Below are 22,268 nucleotides of genomic sequence, written 5' to 3' on the forward strand. Positions count from 1 at the left end.
GTGCCAGCATCGTGTTTGTATTGCTGTATTCCTTCATCTGAGCAAGGTGGTTGATTGTAGGCTCTGAAAAGCAAAAGTGATTTCCAAGAATTCAAATCAGGCTCTTTTGGATGGGCCATCAAAAATGTGTAGAAGATGGGTTGTAGTAATTTCCTGTCAGTGTAGAATGGAAGAAGAAATCTGTGTCAGCAGACTGCAGCCAGCTGTAGCTTCTACTAAATTCCTGGTCATTTTTAGGAAGTTGGACGTGCTACTGGGAGCTCTTGGCATGTGTCATTTTCATCTCTATGGAACTTTCCAATAATTTTCTTCTGCTTTGTGTTGGTTTAGAATGAAGGGAGAGATGGGGGAAAGAGTGGGAAAGGATTGCTAGTAGTAAGGGTTAAATATTTTCAGTTTTCTGTTTCCCAGAATCTTGCCATTGGCAGAGCAAGTCCAATGCTGCTTTGGCATTCCTGGTAGAAATTTTAGTCCTTGCTGATTTTCTTATTCTTATGTTCTTTCTCCAAACCAACCATTATTATTGTCATCTCTCCATGAAGAAGATGCTGAAGTGCCAGTTTTGCTCAAAGTGATCTGCAGGTTAAATGCAAGGTAGAAATTGAGGACTTCTTTTCTTGGGCAACTGGAAGAAGTTTCTGTCTAGAAATAGTGGTGTTTTGGGGCCTGGGGGAAGCCCCAGGTGATAATGGGTATGAATGTTGCTGACTAAATCCAGCCTGTGGCTTGTCCTAGAAGGAATTTGAGACACAAATGATTTCATACCAAAGGTTAGGAAGCAAATGAGAAGAAAGAGTAAGCAAAGACAGATACAGCAGGAGATGGCAGAAGGCATGCAATGCCTAAACATCACAGGAGGAGTTTAAACTCTGGTGGATACGTGGATTTTGGTGACTTGTTTCTGACTTGTAAGCAGTTTTTTCCATGGATGTTCATTCAGTAACATGATGCCCAAGGTTGCAGCACTCACTCCTCTTTTGAAGCCCCTCAGTTAATGTTTCTCAAAGGCCTGTGGCTGGACTGTGATATTTTTTCTTTTTTGAACTGTGAAATCCTGTTTGGAAAGTATAAATAAAAAAGGGGGGAAAAAGTAGTCTAAGAAGCTGCTTCATGTTGTGAAAAACCTCACTGTAGAATCATAAAAGCTGTGCTTTTTCCACGTTGCTTTGGAAGCAGCTGAACTTTGTAACTTGGCATGTAAATAGAGCTCTTTGAAGAGCACGGGCATGGCTGGGGAGAGGGAAATGCCTGGGCTGGTTAACGAGCTTCTGAGTGTAAAAAGCCACTGTGAGCATGGTGGTCGAAGGACCTGTTGAAACAGAAGTGTTCAGGGTCTTGTCCGTGGCTGTGGTGATGTAGGTACACCCAGAAATGACCAAGTCCAAATATGAAAGAGCAAAGAAGTGGCAGTTTGTGTTATTTCCATAGCCTGGGCTGGGTGAGGTGCAGTATCCAGGGAATGTGTTGGGCATCTGAGGGAGATGCTGGGTGAGTGAGAATGAAGAGCTTCCTCTGCACCTCACCGGGCTAACCCAGCTCCTGGGGAGTCAGGCTTCATGGTGAAGTCTAGCCATGCCAGCAGAGGACTTTATGTAACATTTTGATGTCTGTAACTGACTTTATATCAAGCTTGGGGGAGGGAGGACTCTTCTTTTCTAACAACATACACATGAGGAGCACTTGGCTGATGTAGTGTCCTGGATTTGCTATCAACTGAGCAATGTTGGCAAGTAAAGATTGCTTTGCTGCTGTATATGCTGCAGTGATGAAATCAAAAGGAAAATTCCTGTTTAAAGCAGCATGAAGAACAGGTATAGATTTAAATAGAAATATGAAAGTCTCAAACATTTCTGTAAGATCATAGTTTGAGTATATTTGTTATACTTGCAATGTGGTTTGACAAACAGAAACTTTGTACTTCATATTTAAGGAAGCAGAAGCCTGAGTTGCCCTATTTAAAGATATTTGCTTATATTTTTAATTAAAAGTGATAACTGATACAAGCTACAAGACCAGAGAATACCTTTGCAGTGGTACTTCTGCATTTCTTAGCACTTGATAGTTTTTCCTCTTTCTGTGCAAGTCTTCCACTGAGTAATGATGACAGAAAACACAGATAGTGGCACATAGAGTGTCAGTGTTTCTGTTTAACTTCTTTGAGAACCTTCATTGATGTCCCTGTAAGAAACAGCATATATAGGAATTCTTGTGAATGATGTGAGTTAACATAAACTTCTTGCACTTTGGATAGAATCACAGAATGGTTTTGGTTGGAAGGGACCTTAAAACTCATCTAGTTCCAACTCCTGCATGGACAGGGACACCTCCCACTAGACCAGGTTGCACAAGGCTTCATCCAACATGGTCTTGAACACTCCCAGGGATGGGGCAGCCTGTGGTCCTGTCATTCTAAACATCATGGAATGGCAGAGAGGACTGAGAGAATACTTGGCCCCCAGTCTGTGTTGGTCTGTTGCCTTGTGCTCATACTTCTGCTTTGCAATGCATGCACTGACCTTACTGTTAATTCCCGTGCAGCATGGGAATGTTGACAAGGTGCTGGCTATAGGAGAAATGTAAGGAAAAATTCAGGATATGTAATTTGCTCTGCTATTACTGAAAGGTATGTGAAGCTTGGTACTGGGCTGCTCTCTCCCCCCTTCCCTGCTGACAAAACCCAAGAATCCTGAGACTAATCCCATGTGGATTTCCTGTGCCATATTACTGAGCCACCTGCACATTTGCCCGTTGGCTTCTGAAGTTATAAAGGCCATGGATTACTAAAACCTATGAGCTCGTTCTTTTTCTTCATTATTTCTTATATAATGATGCAAAACTTTATAATTCTTTTGTAGTAAAATATTTTCATAAGATGCTGACAAATTAAAGGTGTAAATGGGTGTTGAAGAGGATTAATCTCACCAAATCCAGTTGCTAACTCATTTTAGGGGATCTCTTGGATTGTGGAAACTTAAGTGATCTTGCTACATGGGTTGGTTTAAATTAATTCTTGTATGTTGTGGTTTGGCAAACCATTTAAGAACCTCAAGATGCTGCTTGTGATTGACTTGACAAAATATAAATTACATACTGTTTTACTAGGCTCAAATTTATCTGTCCTAAGGTTTGTGTACCCATAGTAGTAAACTCTTCAAACAATAATGTTTCTCTTTCATGTAATATCTACATAGGGGAATGAAATTGCTCTTAATTGTATGTTTAAAAGTAAAATAAAATTGGGATGTGTGTGGTTATCATGGTAAATTCAGTTTTGCTGTTTCTTGTTCTTTTTGTAAATTTATTTTAAATTGACTTTATTGAGAAATTGCATGTTTGAGTATCTGGTTGGGAAGAATACCACTAATACTACTAATACTATGAGATAATGAGATGTCACAGAACCAGAAGAAATCTTAGAAAACATAATTATCAAGATTTTAGACCACAAACTTTGAAGTTAATGCCAAAGAAGTGAAACAGTGATTGAAGTAGAACTTGGCATTTGGCTTGGCAGCAAATGAACTCAATGGTGAGAAACTGATGTTGCCTCCTAGAAATTGCCCTGTAGTAGGAGCACAGCCCAGCGAGTTGATTTGAGAGGCTTTCACTTCTCTATTTCCTCTGATTCTTGGGGGACAGACACTTTCTTTCCATCCATATATTGTTTGACTTGTAACACAGCACATGTGAGCAGTAGCACAGTGTGCCAAGTCCTGAGCCCTGGAGGGTCTTCAGTATTCTCTGAGACACAGCTGTGCTGTTACATGTGGAAATGTTTTTCCTACACTATTGGGATAATTCAGATGATTACGGCCCTGAAAAGAATCTTCCCTTACTGGTAGTGCCTGCCTGACTGGAAGAGCACAAACAGGCTACAGGTGCCTGTGCAGCCCAGACACAGAAGCTCTTCGGAGAGCTGAATGTTCCTAGAAATGAGCTTTGGCAAGGCAGTCACATGGCAGCTGAGGAGACCCGGGGCTTGGGAGCAGGATCTTCTTTGGCATGGAAACACTGCTGGTTTCTTCCAGGGAGGTTTTGCCACAGAATGGTTTAATCAAGTGCCAGTGATCCTGTGAGATCAATATATATTTTTAATTTGGTATTTTAAAGGCAGTGAGTCCCGTAAGAGTGATTAGTTGTGGCTCATCTCGGAGGACACAAAAATTCTCTAAAACTTGTTGGAGGGCATTGGATGGCTCTGGTTTGTGTTAAGAGTGTAGCAGCCAAAGCATTGTTACGATATTGTTACCACATTGTTTCCACCAGTCTATTTAACACTTTCCATAAACATGGTATCTCTCTTGAATGTCCTCATCCTTGCTCTTTAAAAAGTGTACAAAACTCAGCAAGGAAACAGCCAGCACGCTGCACCCCACTGAATTTAGTTGCCACTGCTGGTATAGGTGACAGCCTCAAAATTGCTAGCTGGTACATACCTGAATGAAGAAGGTATTTAACTTAAGTGGTCTTTTCACAGCCTGTTTAGCAAGACATCGAATGTTTGTACAAAATACATCACCTGCAGACGGGGTGAAAGTGTACAGTTAAGATGGTACAAATCAGTCCCTTTTTAAAAACACACCACAGCTCACTTGAAAGAAAGATTAAAAAAAAAAAAAAAAGATATTTGAGTTCTCTGTCGTATGGAGTCGGCTATCAAGAGTGAAGCTGGTGCTGTGTGTCTGTTACAGGAGGCAGCATGATCACAAAGTGTCCAACGGTGTAGCCCTGTGTAGTTAAGCTGAATGGGAATGGGTTATGGATGTTTTTGTTAACCATGGTAGCAAATAACACGTTATCAGTGGATGTGAACTGCTGATTAACTGTTAACATTGAAACAATGTCGGAGTTGCATTTAAATAACAGCTATTTATGTGGTGTTAATTATGGGGTCCCAGGCATGGCAGGGAGGGGTGGCAGCAGCACAGCCTGTGTGGCTGGTTTTTCCAGCTGTGCTGTGAGGAAGCTGTGTGATGCTGATAGGTGTGTAGCTGGTGCTCAATCTGGGTGAAGGCATCAGTTTTCCAGCATGAAGACAGTAGAAAAATTAGTAGTTTATTCCTGTTTCTTGATATGTGGGTGCTGATGGGTCAGCTCTTCACTTATGTAAACTTGCTCCCTTTCTCTGGTTATGGGGTGCAGTAATTTCCTCTGTGATTGAGTTTAGCTCTTCAGCAGAAAACATAAAGTCCCAAGAACTGATTTCTCCCCATCTCTGCTTTGAAGAAAGCCCTTTCCAGGTCGTAGATTTGTAGTGACTGACATCTTTTTCAGAGAGCTAGAAGTGCTCAGTAAGCAGCTGTTCAGCGTCCTAATGCTTCATGATCTCTTGATTTGATGTCTAGATAATTGGACTTAACAAAGAGATTAGGGCTTCTTTGGTTACCTGGTTGTGCTGTCCAATTCTTTAATCATCTAAGGAGTTAATTTCTTTCTTTACAGTAATCAGCTATGCCACTGGGATGACCTTAGAGGGGTGGGTGTATCACAAGGCCTCAGTAACCTTACAATGCTTCTCGTGCAGGGTCACTGGGGATGTTACCTGGTGTGCAGCACAGTCAAGCCCAGCATAATTGTGAGCATTCCTTCTAAAGCTGCAAACTGGGCAGAAGCCCAGTGAATACCTACCAGGCACTGGTCATCCAGTGAAGAAGTTCTGGTGATTAAACTGAAAGTATTGATCAGGGAGCATTTGGCCTCTTTTCATGTTCTGCTCCTGATGCACTGCACTATTGAATTTCCTCATGTCTGAAGTTTCCCTAAGAAGACCTGAAATCTTTCCCTCTCTTACCAACTGTTATTTTAAAACCAGTAACAAATGTGCTCTGGTAGAAAAGGTGAGACATGTTCTAGAAAAACCAGGAAGAGAGGGAATATTGGGAAGGTGGGGAGGAGACAAGGCTGGTAACTTCTTTGCTTCTGGTGGGTGAGGGTGAAATTGGTGACTGCCAAAAATATGAGCTCAGAGAAGGAGCTTGTTCTGCTCTGAGCCCACATCTGTACACACCTCCTCATCTCTACAGATGGCCAGGAGGCTGAAGAGAGAACACAGTTGTCTAAATTTGCAAAAGAGAAAAGAATCATGACTCCCACTTGGAGGTGAACAAGAACCTCATGTAACTGGGGTATTTTCAACAATTTAAAATATTTGGTTGAATTTTCAGTCTTAACAAATTGTGTGAAACCAGGCACTGTAGTTGTTAAGTAAGTAATATTTTTTTATATCACTTTGTACTAAATGATATTGTGCTGGAACTGTACTCTAATTCTTTCAGATCCAGCCTGCTCAGGAATAAATTTGATCTAGATGCTTATGCTTTGACAGCTCACCTACACCAGGTGGCCCTGCTCTGGCAGGGGGTTGGACTCAATGATCTTTTGAGGTTCCTTCCAACTCCTAACACTCTGATTTCTGTGAATTTATAAGATACTTTTCCACTTTAGATTTCACAGTACTTCATATTTTAGAAAAAAATCACAGTCTAGTTAGTGGTGGTACTTTTTGAATCAATCATGATAAAAGGCACAAAAATAACACAAAAAAATTAATTTTTGTATTTCTTTTTTACTAACATCAGTGTGGAAATAAGATTGTTTTTTGCAGGTTGATAAGTTCAACACAGTCTACTTTGTCCTTTGGGGGAATTCAGCAGTTTTCTGTTTATTAGCCTATGAGATGAAGGATGTTGTTTAGAGCAGAGAGCTGGGAGTCCCCATTGTATAAGAAGTGAAGTCTTTACTAAAAATCTGGGTTTGTGGGTGTAAGAAAACAATAATAGGAGCAATTCCAAGTATATCTTTAACAGTTCTCTGATTAGCCCCTGTTCATTGCCCCTGAACTGACTGTACTGCTCCTCTCCACCCCAGATACCTCAGAACCTCAATCTGGAGACTTCCTGACCCTTTCAAAAGCAAACGACCAATGTTGTTTAACTTCTTGCTATGGGTCAGGAACCTGAGCTTTGTGCCAAATTTCAGTATGACACAAAGTTAAGGCTGCTAAGTTAAGAGAAACTCTTGCAAAGAGCACTTACATGGAACTGCTGCTAAATCTACAACTGTTAAGGCACTGTGAATTATTAAAGCAGATTCTCAGAAGGAAAAGGAGATATGACCCCTCTATACAGTCTTCAACAAATTACAGTTCTTAGTTGAAAATCTGACCAAGTGCATAGGTGCAATACTTTATGCTCCTTATTATGGATCTTACATTAATGTAAGAATGACTGCATGTTCCAAATGATCTGTGTAGCTGGGTAGGAGCCTCTGTTTGGTTCCTGCTGAGATGCTTCCAAGTGAGCTTTTAGTAATGCAACATGAGCATGGAGTCATTGTGCAGCATTCCACCTCAGCACATACAAAGATGCAGTGGGTTTCTCTCTCACAGGATGATGTTGGTCATCTTTACAGCACTGTGTCTAAAAAACGTTTTGTAATGCTTGTGTCAAGTTCCATGAAATTTTGGAAGGGAAGAAGTGATGTTAAGGGTAAAGAGGACTCAGAAGAATTCGCAGAGAAACAGAAATACAGAGTTGAGCTAAGCTGATGGGGATCAGTTTATTGCTCACTAAGGTAGGAGAATCCGTGTGAAACTGTCAAATGTTCCTTCTCAGTTTGAGTATCCATTTACTGATGCTTCTGCAGTTACTGCAGGGTTTGAATGTCAGTGTACTGCTGCTCCTGCAGTTGCTGTAGAAACTGTTGGCTCTGGCTGTCTCCTTGCAGTTCTCCTTCAGAGGAAGAACTGTTTGAGAAGAGCTTGTCTGGGCATGGGACTCAGTGGTACGTTTATTGTTTTCTTTCACACTGCCATCTGCAATCTTTATTTTAATATAAATCCCTTGGCTAGCTTCTTTTCTTTTGCTTGTATATGTTTGATCTCTATGTGGTACTTGCAGTGAAGGAGTTCTCTTGTGCCAGAAGAACACAGACTTGCTTTCTGTTTGCACTGGGTGCTACTGATTTGCAGCAGTCTCCTGGTTTTCCTGCCAGTTTTAGCAGGTGCACCTTGTCTCAATGAGTTCTTTTTATCCTCATCACACAGCACAGTAGCAACTCTCATGCACAGTACATAGCAGACTGAATTTTGGCTGAGAGCTGAGGAGTACAGGGATTTGCTGTACTTCCCTCTCTTTCCTCTCTTTGCTCTATTTCCATTGTTTGTGCTCCTCTTGTGTTGCAGTTGGACTAGATTGTTGTAGGTCCCTTCCAGCTGAAAACATTCTATTCTAACAAAGTGTGGAATATCTCCTGAAAAAACATTTTGTGTGCATATGTAGCATTTGTGTTGAGAGACTGGACAGTAGTTCAAGAAGATACACGCACAAAGCAGTCTTTATTAAGAGTTTTCTTTGTACTTCAGAATGCTGGAACAGATCAGAAAACTTGACAGCCTTTGTTCTGTGACTCTGTAGTGTTTGTTCATAGAAGTAGGCAGAGAGAAGGTTGTTGATGTGGAAAAGACTAAAAAATGTTTTTTGGCTGCTCCAGTTGAGAAAGGAAAATATCTTCTAAGCCAGACTGCAAAAAGTTGCTGTTCTCTTCCTCATTTGTGAAGTGGGGAGGTGGAAGGGAAAGAGGAGAGCAGGTAAATCTCACACAGGCTTGGCTGATGTAGCTTGTGCTGTTCCACACTGCAGGGCTTCCAGTCCACAGCAGCACAAAACTGGGTTTCCTCTTCCCTGTCTCTCTGTAGCAGTTGAGTGCTGCAGCACAGGAGCAGCTTGCAGATACTCCAGCAGAGCAGCAATTAAACAGCAATTAAACTGTGAAGACCAGTATGGGTGGCAGGAGGGGAGCTGGGAGTTTTTAGACCACTCTGTGTTTGCTGTACAGAAGGCAAAATTGCTTGCCTGGAGATCCAAACACCCAGAATGCAGGAAGCCCAGGGGCAGCAGTACATGTGTGTTACATGTGTGCACTTCCTCTTTGTTTCTAAGCAGAGATGGGATTAGAAGAGGGAAAAAGTAGCATCAATAGGGATGAAGAGTGGCTTTTTGGTAGGGTTGGGCTTGTTGTAGGGATCATCACATTGAAGTACACACTGTGTATTCTCCTTGTCAACTAATCTAGGATCAAAGTAACCATCCTGAGTCAGCTCACAGAAATGAGAAGATGCTATTAGATGGCTGGAGCTTAGTGTGGAGAAGACTGGAGAGAGGACTGAAGAGATAATGTTTGAGGTGTGACCTGGGTATGGGAAGTGATGACATACAGTCTGGAAGTTGCCAATTTCTTTTCTGATTTGTAAGAGATACTGTAAGACTCTCCATCCTTTTTGTTTGGTTTTGGGTGGTTTAGATGTCTACCTAATATCTTGTGTGAAGGCTGTTTTGTTTTTTTGTTGATTGGCTGATTTTGTTTGTTTGTTTGTTTGTTTTTTAAGAGAGAGAAAAGAATGAGTTCATCCTCCACCCCTGCTCCTGTGTCACACAGAGCTTTAGAAACATCAAGTAGCAAAGACAGTTGCCTTGGATTTTTTCTTCAAGCCCAAATGATATGCTAGAATTTGGTATCCAGAGATGCCTGATGCTGAGGAGCAGGGTGCTTTATAGTGTGGGGCTGCAAAGCTGCTCTTTATCGTGCAAAATGGCTCAGGTCCCTGTTAGTGTCCTGAAATGTTCTAATTTTTCTGGCTCCTGTTCTTACCAAGAACACATTGTGTGTGTCCTGCTGCTTAACAAAAGAGGGACTCCATTGTCCTCTTTTGAAAAACAGACAAGGTTCCTGAGTCCTCATCAGTTTGACTTTCAAAAGAGTAGATTGCTCAGAAAATTTGATGCCTGAAAACAGGACACATTCTGAATTAGGTTCCTGTGTTTAATCACATTGTATTCAGATACTGAATTGATAATTTGAATCTCGTGAATCTGCAGGTAATTGTTGTCAAACATTTATTAAGACTGTTTGCCAAGCTGTGGAGGATGGCTGTGGTCTGGGAGGGACACTGAGCAGCAGGAGCAGCCAGCAATGCAATGTAGGCTCACATTAAACTCCAGAAGCCCAACTAAAGGGTGGAAAGCTGGAAAAGGGGGGAGAAAGAGCATGCTCCATGCCTGGTGTGTATAGTAAATGAAAAACTAACTACTTTTCCATGTCTTACCACTGATTTACTGCAGCACTGGGCAAGTTCCTAAAGTCACTGGGCCATGAGGTCTCTTGTAAATGCAAACAGCTCAACATTTCCAGCTATTGGAGAAGTGCTGTTTGTGAAGTGGTATGAAATTTCTCACTGTGTGTAGCTGAGATCAGATATTTCTTTGCTAAGAAAAGCAAGTGGAAGCTTGGTACTACAGAGATAATGGAAAAGACTGGGTAACGTTCTTCAGTGTGTGCTCTAAGTCCTGCCCTCTCCCACAGGTGAGCTATGGAAGGAGGGGCAGTGCTGGCTGTTTACCAGTAGATGGAGAAGTAGTTTCCCAGATTTCTTTGGTTTTAACCTCTGAGCTCTTTCTTTCCATCTGTTGTTCATGGTGTTGCAAAACCTCTCTTGTGGGGCTGCCAGGATGGGTCTAATGAACTTGCAGCACTTGCCAGTTGCTTCCACAAAGCAGCTTGGTGATACCTGCATACTTTCTGTGTCCACTTGCAGTATTTAAGAATGAGACCCCAGAGTGCAGAAATGCAATATGCTCTCCCCATGGTAAATGGAAACAAATTACCACAACCACTCTGAATTAATACACTTATGTAAGCAGCAAACTGCTTATTCTCCAATTGAGACAACTTCAATTCCTCTATTAGCTTTTAATTTTCATGGAGATTTTCCAGGAGGAAAAAACACTGAAGTATTGTTCTTAGCACAGAGATAAATGGGATGTCTGTCACTTGTGTGAAACCATGTGTTGAAAGGCATGATTTTTTTTTTTCCCCCTGGTTTGCAGAGTAATAGGATAGAATAAGATTTGGATTACGGAAGAGACGTGCTGGGTCAGTTTGAAGTCTGCCAAGTTCTGATTTGCAATTTCTAGAAAATTTAGAACAGAAGCATCTTGAGTGCCTGTAGAAATCATCATTCTAAATTTAACTTGTGGATTTTTTTCTCAGTAAAGCATTAAACTGTCTGGTAGTATTTGTTCACTAAATTTTGGAGACAACCTTTCCTTGTGTTGCCAGTTCTGCACTGGTGGTTCCTTTTCCTGGCCCTCCGGTTCTGAATCATTCAGAGCAAAATGCTTAGTGAAAAAGTCTTAGTTCAGTTTTATCCTTTTTGTTTCTCAAGCACAAAGCCTTTGGAAGAAAGTTCCTTCACCTTGTTTTTGTTTTCGGTAATGTATTTGTGCAGTTTAATTAATTATGAGCTAACTTTTAAAACGTTTCTTACTGGCCTCTGCATGCTCTGTTGCAGTAAGTGTGGGTGTTTCTAAATACCTCTGAGAGGGCCCATTATAGACTTTTGTTCCCTCAACAGAGAGGAGCCATGCAAAGTGAGTAGAATTTTCAGTTTTAGAGTTGAATGTTGTTGAACTGTGAAATAAACTAGATTGGCATTACAGTCTGTCACTGTTTTGCCACTAGAAGTAATTTTGGATTGTGAAGACCATGCAGGTAGTTTTGTGCTGTCATGAGCAGAGTTCAATGCTCATGTCCCTTTGGTTGTTCTCCTTGCTGTGGCATCCTGGAATAATGATGGTGGCTACATAGGTGGCTAAGCAGGCAAGAAAAATGTTGAGACTTTAATCCAGCTTCCTGATAACTTTTCACTAAGGGAGGGAAGGTTTTCCATCCTATTGCCCATCTTAGGAGAATACCATCAGTTTCTATAGCAGCTGGGTTTTAATTCTTTTGATCCTGTTCTCTGCATCTACTGTTCACTCTGCTACTCTGACAGATTGTGGCTTTCCAAGTGCAACTTATTTTAAAAAATAGAATAAAATAAATCCCATCAATGTTGCATTTAGGAACAGCAGGCTTCTGTTAACAGGGGAAGTGAAGTGGCTAGTCACAAAATGTAGTTAATGGCCCAAAATAAACTAACTTAGATTGTTTTTCTCTAGTCTTCCCCTGACAGTAATTTCAAGTGTTACTTTTAGCAACTGTAGTGTATGAAGTGAACTTTGGGGAGAAACTGAGATTTTTGTTGCTGTAAATCGATCTCCCTGCAAAGCTGAGAGCACTTTGAATGTTGCTATTGATTGCACAGACTCCTTGCTTCCCTCAGAAAAAAAAAAAAAAGGTTTGCACCCACTTTCACACCCGAGTTGCAGCAGCTTGCTATCAGTCACCGCTTTTTCCTAGCCTGGTTGTCACGTTATGAACCTTCCCAAACTCCCTAAAAAGGGGCTTCCTGCGGCTTGTGGCAAGCTCGTTGCCTCCAGGACACTGGTGCTGATCACAGCCTTGCATTCTGCTGCTCAGAGGTGTGCTGCTTAGTGCTGACAGGGCAGCCAACATACCGTGCTGATTACTTTATCTAAAGAAAACAGTGGTGAATGGCAAAGGCTGAGGAAACCTTTCTGTTAACAAAGGAACTGAAAGTGGCTTTCATGCTGTCGTGAGGAAAGTGGCACATGAGAAATGATACCATTATCTATGAAGAGCAATTAAATTAATTCATAGCCCTTTATGAAATGTAAAGAAGAGAGACCAAACCAACAAAGCTGTCTCCACTTTCTTGAAAATGACATCCAGATGGGATTGGCAAATTTATACCAATAGCTTCTTTTTTTCCCCTGGTTTTTCTTTGAAATTCAAAGGGTAAAAATAAGATTTAATGTAACTTGTCAAGTTCAAGATCAACTTCTTACGTAGTTGTGGTCTCTAAAGACACTGGAGGATATAGTGCTACAGGAATCTAAACATAATTTTGCTAACTTTTAAAATTTTAATACCAGGTAAAAAGTAAGCAAAGAAAAAATGCAAAAAGATGCTGGATCAAACCTATTTAAAATGGTTTTAGACTCTTAAACTTTTCCAGGGAAATAGGATTTTTATAATAATAGTTTTGCTTATCTCTGAATATGTTTCTGGCTCTTTTTTCTTCTTGGCTAATCTAGGACTTCCTACTACAAATAGTGGACTTAGGTCACTAATGTCAGACCAAAGTTCTTTCTCTGCCCTCTAAGGTGTTGGTCAAGTGGTGTTCTTCACTTTCATTATGGATATCACTGCTCTCATACCTAAATAAACTAATACAAGTCTTTTGGTAGGGTTACCATGTGTTAGAAGTAAATAATTGCATTCTGAGGCTGAGAATCGATGGCAGCCAGAATACTCTTCCCTAGAGAGATCTCCCCATTGCTTCTGTTGTGGAAGTTTCTTGCACTATATTGTGAATCAAATTTGGAAGCTTCTGCCAGGCAGATACTATTTTTTCCATTCCTCTCGCTCCAAATGCTCCCATTATTAATATTGATTTATTGACTTTGAATACTATTTCTTTGGAATATGTGCTTTTCAGAAACAATTTACTAAAAATCCCCCTTGCTCCTCTTTTCTGTATGAATGACTTATAAAATCAATTTCAAGTGGGTCATGTGGAAGAAACTCATTCATTAAGCTCCAGGTTCCAGTTTATTTTGGCAGTGAGGGTGCTGAGCCTGCTGGGAGGGTGCTGGGAGCCCATGCAGGTGGGAGTCTGCCCCTGGGCTGCTCAGACTGCACAGGTCATACCCACAGCACTATGGAAGGTGAGTGTTTCAAGAGAGGCTTTTTGTTCCTGAGACAACCTAAGATCGTGGGTATGGATTTTGTTGCTTACATGTTGTAACACTGAGCTTCACACCTCTCTGGAAATTATATAAGTCACAGGAAAGTAAGAGAGAGAAAAGCTGAAAAATAACAGGGTTGGATGGCCAAAAGATGGCAAGAAAAAACCCTGAAAGATTTTAGTAACCTAGAACCTCTAACAACATGTTCTTTGACAAAATAGCCAATTAAATAGGCAGTAAAAAATTCACCTGGACTTGATCAGTAGTCATTGTGGAACTGAAGCATGGCAGAATCTGAGCTCTTTGCAGATACTTCCAGAGTCTAGTGGTCTTCTCTTCCAAATACTTTAAAATCTTCTCTCTAATTAAAAAAAAAAAAAGTCACCAGGGCAGCAAGACTGACATACCAGAAAATGCATTTAAGTGGAGAGTCATGAATGTTTAAACTGGCTGAGAGGCAGATGTGCAGAGCAGCCAGTGCAGATGTGCAGTACTGAAAATGCCAGCTTCTTTACATAGTGATGTATGTCAGGGAAGACATCCTAGGGGAGAAACTGTTGCTTAAATTTTGCTGTTGAGGGTTGGTGGATTTTGAGGCAAGACAGCATTTATTCTTAAAAACCTCTTAATACTTTGAAATTAAAACTTTATGTAAACATTAGAAAAATCTGAATCTCAAATATAGTGTTTACATTGTGTTGTTTGTAAGAAAGAATTGCTAAATATGTTTTATTTACAACACAGGTTTAGAGTCAATGCTGCTTTTCTCCTTTATCTTGCTCTAGCTACCAAGATAGTTTGAGTCTCAGGACATGGAACAGCTACTAGAGAAAACATGTTTTGCTGTTGCCCCAGGATGACAAGTGAAAACAGCCAGCATGAGCAGATCTAGTTTTACTGTAGGACAGTTTGTCCTGCAGTATCTATTTTTAATTTTTTTTTTTTTTTATGTTTTAGTTTATTCCCAACACAGGGAGGCAATGCCATGCTTTCCAGCCTCTTCCATGTATAAGCCAGCTCTTTAAAAAACATTCTTCCTGGTGGAAGAGGGACATCTTGGTGGCCTCTTCCCCATCCTGGTGTGTGTGTGTCAGGGGCAGTTGGTTGGCAGGCTGCAGCTTTAGGTCAGCCTGCAGTCTGTGGGATATGAATCATAGTGGGAAAGAAACTGGGGCACTGCAGCTATTTCAGTGGAGCTGGAGGGTGCTAGAGAAGGAATGTCCCTGTTCTTAATCTCTTAAACATTGTGGCTGCTTCCCACTATGGTTCTGAAGCAAAGAAAACCTCACAGGTAAGGAACTGGACACAAATGGCAAGTATCTAGGAGTCTGAAGGTCTGTAATAAAGCTTTGGAGTTGGGATGTGAGTGCAGGACCAGAGCTGGGTGGTGAGAAGCTCAGCATGGCACCAAACTGCTCTGTGTGGCTGAGGAGGTAGAACTGTGATTCTCTTTTGGAGAATGTGCTGTAATTTCAGGCATAGATCCAGAATTTTGCTTAAACCAGCTCTGTATCTGGAAAAATGACATTGCAGATGGTGAGTGTCATTTCAGTGTAATGTAATCCTTTTTATTAGTTTAGTTAATTATTCAGCTGTAAATTAATATAGTCTGTGCTATGAATTTCAGATGATTTTGAGTGTGAATGTGAAATTATGACTGCTTCTCAAATGAGTATGTACTGCAAAATAGGACTGTCCAGTTCAACCAGAAGAGCAGGAATGCCTGTGTTAGCATGCTGGAAGTCAGAAATCAGTTTAACGTTTCACAGACATTGAGAATCCAGTAGTGGTTTCTGTCTTGTCTCAAATGAATTCTTTGCTGTGAATTATTTATGTCCTATCTAATATGTGAATTTTTTTTTTATTCCTGAATTTTATTTTTTTAAGATACTTGCCAAGAAGTTCTCCCTTTAAGAGGTTTTGTCTTCTGTAGTGTGCAACTTTGTGCTGGATGTTTGTGAGTGGTTGAGCAGGAAATTAATGAAACTATATAAATGTTCATGTGTTGTTATTTGACTGTCATCAGCTAGTTCTGAATTATTTTTTGCACTTGGTCTGTCTCTACTTAGTATTGTGTCTTGACACCTGTGCTGAGAGCTGAAAGAATGTTCAAAAACATTTCACTAGAGACCCTTGGTGGCAGTGGCTGTGCCTGCTGTGCTGAGTACTGTGCAGCTGCCCAGGGACTTGAGGCCAGGTAAGAATCTGGAGAGACAGATAGGTAAAAAATACCTTGAGGACTGTATTTAAGTCTTCATCTTCCTTAATTTCTTTACCAGTGTGATTTATTTTGGCTGTTTTTTTTCATTCCTTGCTTTACAATCTGGAAGGGAAGCCATGTGTTCCCCCATTTCCAATTGCTCGTGCCTGGTTTGCATGTTTGAACCAAAGAGCTGGCAGCTCCCATGCTGCCCTCCTTGGCACAGCTGAATTCTCTCTAGGAGCTTTCTGTAGCTTCCTCCATGGTGAGAAGTGGACTGCTGCTTTCCTCCTGGGCACTGCCAGAGCTCTGGGCCTTTGGTTTCTCCTTTCTGGTGATCACAGGTGCCCTGATTCCAAATCATTTCTCAAGGGTCTGGCACGTGGTGAACCTGGGTGCTGGGGCTGCCCGACAGAGGCTGCTCCCAAGAGATTTCTGAGCACAGGAGCCTTTTCTCAGGATGTTGTGAGAACTGAACAGAGAGGAGTAACACTAGACTCAAGTATTTGTTGTATGAAGTTTAAGAATTTGCCAGAGGCAGTACCTTTCCAGCCAGCTTGTAACTGTAGTGCTGCTTTGTAATTATTCATTTGGCTGGAAAATTCCAGGCTTCTAAAGGCTAACCCAGATGCAACTTTGCCAGGAAATGCATTACTTGGAAAATAATAAAACTCTATGAATAGACAGTCTCCAGGTGAAACTGAATGCTGAGCATATTGTTGGAAGCAGTCTGAGGCTTGTTAAATGTATCCCAGTGTTACAATTGCAGAGAAAGCTTATATGGTTGTGTCAGGGATTTCTCTTCTTATGGAGGTGAAGAATAAAGGGAGCAGTTCTGTGCAGCATACAGGGAGCTTGGACTTAAAATAGGAAATATCTGCACAAGTAGAAGGTCAGCTGTACTTTGCAGATTTTTTTGCCCCATGCTCCTCACTGAATCCTAATGCATTGTATTTCTTATCTATTCCTCTGGGTTTGTTGGTACTTTTAACATGAGGGAAAACTATTTTGATATTTCTCTGTCGGTTATTTTGACATTAATCAACACTGCAGATCCTGGTTTGTTTGGTGTCTGGGTACATCATAAAAAGAGTTGCTGAAAGAGTTCAATTATAATATCAGCATCTCTGCCAAATGTATTGAGCTGTTCTAAAAAGCGGCTTGTCTTTTCTGACCCAGATACACAGTTTCCAACTGTGGGAGATGCTGCCAGAAAGACTCTTGGCAGAAGGCCAGCAATAAAATTATACTGCAGAAAACCACAACATATTTTCAGCAGCACTTTGTATGGTGTGACGAAAAATTACCTGTCTCCTGAATGCAAAACATAGGTAAAAATAAACTTGCAACTTAAAAGTTGCAAGCCTCTTATTCTGAATTCTAAAGGTAACAAGAAAGGATACAAATTCCAGGGTTTTTTCTGTTAGTCTGTCTGATACATCTCAGGCTGTGTTAGATACTCACTGGTTTGTTATTAGCAACCTTGCTGCTTTGTTAACACCAACTTTGAGTGATCTTAGGGTGATGTACACTGCAGACACTGCAGTTCTCATGGGCAGATACTGGCATGAAGGTAGATGAGGAGGGTGGAGGGTATTTTTAAAGCTTTAGCTGAATACTGTTGGCACATAGCACTGAAAACCAATTTTCATGGTATTCTGCTTGTCCTGGCCAGGTGCCTCAATAGCAGCTCATTGAAATGAGGGTCTGGAGGACTGGAACCCAGGGTCCTGGTTCCCTCTTCTCCATGGCACCAGTAACCCTTGGTGCAAGGGACTGCCCTGTGCAGTGAGGGGACACCAGGATGCCCAACACAGTTCATGTCTCCCTTCTAGAATCCTTTAGCTCCCTGATGCTGATGTTCCCTTTCAGTCCCCATGGAGTGCAGTTCCTGTTTCTCCTGCTTTTTCACTTCTCTGTTCACAAACACTCGAAGGTAGTGAAGCATATTCAGTACTTCTGGCTGTTTAAATGTCTGTCTCCTGGGAACACAATTGCCAGACACAGGAATACATCCCACTACAAAGGCCTCATCCGAAATTCTTTCCCTTGTTTGTCTTCTGCCAAAGCATAAACTTCCTCTCTGAAGGATGAGATGTTTAATGGAAACATTGTTAGACTGTCATGGTGTTTTAATAACATTTCTAATGTGTCAAATCCATAGTGGCTCCAGACTCCATGCAGCTCCTCTGTGACCTGATTTGGAGACAGCAAGTATTTACTCTTGGTTTACACTTTCAGGCTGGATGATGCAGAGGTGAAGTAACTTTCTCAAGGTCACCAAGGTCTTGGTAGTGCTAGTAGCTTTTCCTAGAAATTTTCTTGCAAGTGGGGGTGGCAGCCCCTGGGTAAGGCAACCATGCATTTTAATATGGTGCATCAGTTGTTACTTCCCTGAGGATATAGGGACAAATATCCTGCTATAGCCTGGTAGTAAAATGAGGCTGCTGGATTTATGGAATTACTGCTCACTTCACATAATGCTTTCTGATGTGTTTGGTGCTGGGCTATGTTCTGCTGCCTTAGTCCATATGGTTGTAGCAGATTTGATTTTAGTTTTCCTTAATTTAATTCTGCATGCTGTCAAATGTACTTTATTCTGTATATTGTGTCTGCATTTTTATAGTAAACTTCCTCCAGTTTAGTGCTTTTGTTGAAAGTTTTCTATCAAAATCTGAACTATACTGGTTTTTCACTTCTGTCTGTATTTCTGTGAAGTATTTGTAGGATGTTAATGACTTGAAAGACATTGTTTATCAGCTTCAACTCAACTTTCAGGATTTTTTTGCTAGATATCTGAGTTTTATAATAAAGATCCTTATCTAATTCAGCCACATATGCCCTGACCTCAGCCATTCACTGCTGAGAAAGAGGGCAGGTAGACTCAAACACATAAATACTTTCATGCAACAACTTTTACTTATCACTGAAACTTGAACATGTCCTGAAAACAAGATGGTTGCTACTCACTTAAGGCAGAGCATTGAGAGGTGTTGGTGTTTTGCTTCACCGGGACAGCAGAAGATTAACCCTCATCACAGCTGTCAAACATGTATTTTCAGTCTGTTTCAGATTTTCAAAGAACACTGAAATGCTTTTAGCACCTCTGGAGCTGCACCCTGAGGTGTGTCTCCTTCCAGAGCTTGGGAGATGGTTTGCAGACTCACCCTCTAGATAACAGTCTGCTCAGCAAGTCACTGAAGCACCAGAAGCTGCTCAGCCAGCTATCTTTGTCCATCTGCTTTCAATACACTGCACAAGCTGATCAGGAACAGCTTGCAGGAGTCTTCTGGGGGAGGCCAGGCTGGAGTGTTGCTTGGAGTCTAGAGACATTGTACTGGGCATATGCTGAAGTCAGGAACACATTCCAGTGCCCTTCTCTCTGCCTGGGATTGCCAAGTTACAGTTACCAGCAAAGATAGCAAACTGAATATGTGAAATGTAGGAGTCACAGGCAAGAAGAAGATAGCTGGAATGTAAGTTGGAAGAGAGAAGTAATTTGAAATAGATGATCTGGAAACATATCTCATGAAACTCTCTCTAGCTTGCCATCTGCTGACTCAAAAAGCATACTATTATTATAGACAAGCATAACAAAAAGACCTTGTAAAGAGTCTGGTTGCTTCTGGAGATGGTGAAGGCTATTAGGTGTGCAAGGGTTTCAGACTAGCTCACATAATAAATGATGCCAAAGCAGTAATCTTTGCTTCTTCCTCCCAGCTGCCCCTGCTTGGCTTTCAGGATCTCTGAAGGAAGAATCTGGTCCTATGAAAGAACGTGGCCATTCTTGAGCACTTTTGGGGAGCAATTTTTTAATGTACCTTCGTAGGGTCCTTCAGGGCTTTCGCTGGCTTGCTCTTCCCAAATATTTTAGTGTGGCTACATTTAACTGAGTTTCATCCCTAGTCTTTATCTGCCAGAGGAGACCAGCCCCTGCACAGTGTTCTGTCTGGCTGCTTTTTGTTTCACCAAAGCTCTTGGTCCTGTAAACCAGCTTCATTTTTTCATAACTTGGAATATAGTGAAGCAGGATTTGCTGTTGCCTTTCCCTGGTATGTTCAAATCTCTATGGGATGCAGCATTTTAATTATTCCCTGTCACACCTCTGAGGTTCAAGCACCTGTGAGGCTCTCAAGACATCTCACCTATCCCTCTGCTGTTACCAAACATGCTTTGAATCTCTAACAATGTCAGGATTCCCTGACAGACAACATGCACCACACTGCTAGAGAGGGAAGATGGATGTATAGGAGGAAAGGAAATCATCTGAGTGTGTCTGTCAGTCTGCAGAAATTTACTGACTGCGTTTCCAGTTGCTTCAAAATGTTGCTGAAAAGCTGATGCAACAGTATGTGCAGTGAAAGGAAAACAGGATTTTTCTGTAAGGACTTGAGTGTCTTGCTATGCAATGAGCCTGTGCTCTCCTCTCTCTCACATTACCTGCTCTGTTGTTGTGCTCTTCTCTTGTCTTACAGAGTGTCTGTTTGCAGCCCCTTGTGCTGCCAGAGCTGGTGTCTGTTTCCTAATTTAGTACATGAGGGCTGCTCCTGCAGCATCTTCTGAGTGTTTTGTGCTGCAAAAAGCAGTGAAGGGCAGAGCAGGCAGTGTGGGTGATTTCAGCTGAGCATTCTCAAGTCTTACATCTGCACTTTGTTATAATGCACTTGTCTTTCTTAAAGTAACAACTTCCAATTACTGCCACCTGAAGCCTTAGTTCTTGTACAGCATTTGATACATTCAGGATTGAGGGCTGCCCTGGGGATCTCAGCAGATAATTACTTTTTTATAATTAAAAATAGTGTGTTTGATTCCTTTATGTGCATGTGACTTAAAAATAAGAACTTCTTGAGCTGGTTTCTTACAAAGCATACTTGAGATGTTGGATTTCCCTTCTTCCTCCTATCAGACATGTAGATTGCCAGGTGGCTGCCACACCACACCCCGATCAGCTCCAGCTGGCACAGGAAAGTTGTTCTGTACGTGTGGGCACGTTACACAAAGTTGCTTTCCACAGTGATACCTGCTTGATGTTCAGGAATAAATGGTTCAGTGGCTGCCTCTCCATCTTGAAGCTTGCTTGCTTTAATTAGTGGTCTGAGTTAACCTCATGGAACACACTGGAATTAACATCCTGTTTCTTCTGGTTTCAAGTTGTTTCTCTGTTGTTGCAGGTGAATTACAGAAAGTGACTCCCAAAGCATCTTGGCTGTATGAACTCTTGAGCTGTCAAGAGACTGAGAGGCTTATGAAGAGGCTCTGCCAGGCAAAACAGTGCTTAGCAAAGACACCGAGGAGAAGGGAAAAGGAGAAAGGGAGGGAGAAAGAGCTGAAACACTAACAAACCATGGTAGGTGCTTGTCATCTGTCACAGGGTCATAATAAAATATTCTCCACTGACAGCCTTGCACGGGGCCTGATAAAACCACAGCAAGGGGATTTTCAGACCTAGCACTGGGTTAGAGATGGTGCTGCATGCTCTGAGCAAAGCAAATGAGGTTTGATATATTTTCAGCCTCTTAAAACCAGAGAGTTGCCTTGTGAGCCTGCATTACATGAATTATTAAATATGAACAAAGGGGAGGCTTGTGAGGTATTCTAATAAAAATGGCATTAGCAGGCAGAATGCATGACCTTGAACTTGCAGATTGAATAACCAAATGCTGATATTCCACCCCTTCCTCAAAAAATCAAATGTTGATTATTCATATTGTGTGTATGTGATTGAATGTGGTTCTGTGCACACTTTGTTAGTGGTGTAGATGACGTGTGCAGTCAGCTATACTTGGTCTATATTGTTTAAGTGAGGAGTTATTTTTAAACTGCTGGTATTGACTGCAAACAGGGAATGCCTGTTTAATTTGTAAGGGCAAGTATAAAGCATCATGATGGTGAGATTCTGAAGATGTGTTCACAAAAGGCCATAAACCTAGCCAGTCCCTGGAAAACATCTGCCAAGTTTAAGCATATTTGTCCATTTTTAAGTCCTCTATGGTTATTACTGAATGGATATAGGACAATACAGTTTAAATACAGTTCTCTAACATTTGTGTAGCTGACTGCTGCTGATAGGGTGTATTTATATTTATTATTGTTTTAAAAATTATTAAATCCAGCTTGTCAGTATTCACTGCTGAACTGCAGCTTATTTCCTAATCCATGTTGAGGATAAGCCACAAGAGGGACCTCCTGGAAACATTTTGCAACCTATGAGAGCACTGGGGATAAGACCAGACCCCGACTGATAAGTTTCTTTAACTACCTGAATTGTCCATCTGGGTTAGGGCACAGAAGTTAGGAAAGGAATTATCATGTCAACCCTTGATGGAGAGGACATAATGAATGCAATGAGCCAGGACACTGGGACCAGTTCCCTAACAAGGATTCAACCCAGAGGCCTTTGTGTTCCTTCAAAGGCCCTT

The 22,268-nt window shown here is 41.4% G+C and overlaps 1 protein-coding gene and 1 long non-coding RNA gene across 21 annotated transcripts in view; one reads left to right on the top strand and one right to left on the bottom strand.

The window, feature by feature from the left end:
- STRBP (spermatid perinuclear RNA binding protein) overlaps positions 1 to 22,268 on the top strand; it is a 71,097-nt gene that overhangs the window by 2,078 nt on the left and 46,751 nt on the right. For all 18 annotated transcript variants that reach the window (XR_011730257.1, XR_011730258.1, XM_071766208.1 and 15 more), the window contains exon 2: positions 21,021 to 21,196. Coding sequence is in view for 15 of the 18 variants with exons in the window: in XM_071766208.1 (XP_071622309.1) it covers positions 21,194 to 21,196 (3 nt within the window). In the remaining 3 variants the exon portion in view is untranslated. The remainder of the gene's footprint in view (positions 1 to 21,020; positions 21,197 to 22,268) is intronic.
- The window catches only part of LOC139806512 (uncharacterized), a 64,001-nt gene continuing 43,855 nt past the window's right edge, over positions 2,123 to 22,268 (bottom strand). For 2 of the 3 annotated variants that reach the window (XR_011730262.1, XR_011730259.1), the window contains 2 exons: positions 13,899 to 14,010; positions 2,123 to 2,178 (listed from right to left, as the gene is read on the bottom strand). This is a non-coding gene — a long non-coding RNA (uncharacterized lncRNA). Of the gene's footprint in view, positions 2,179 to 13,493; positions 14,011 to 22,268 lie in introns of those variants that run through there. The other variant, XR_011730260.1, reaches the window with a different exon arrangement.

This window comes from Heliangelus exortis, chromosome 22 (assembly GCF_036169615.1).
Source record: "Heliangelus exortis chromosome 22, bHelExo1.hap1, whole genome shotgun sequence".
Taxonomy (NCBI): Eukaryota; Metazoa; Chordata; class Aves; order Apodiformes; family Trochilidae; genus Heliangelus; species Heliangelus exortis.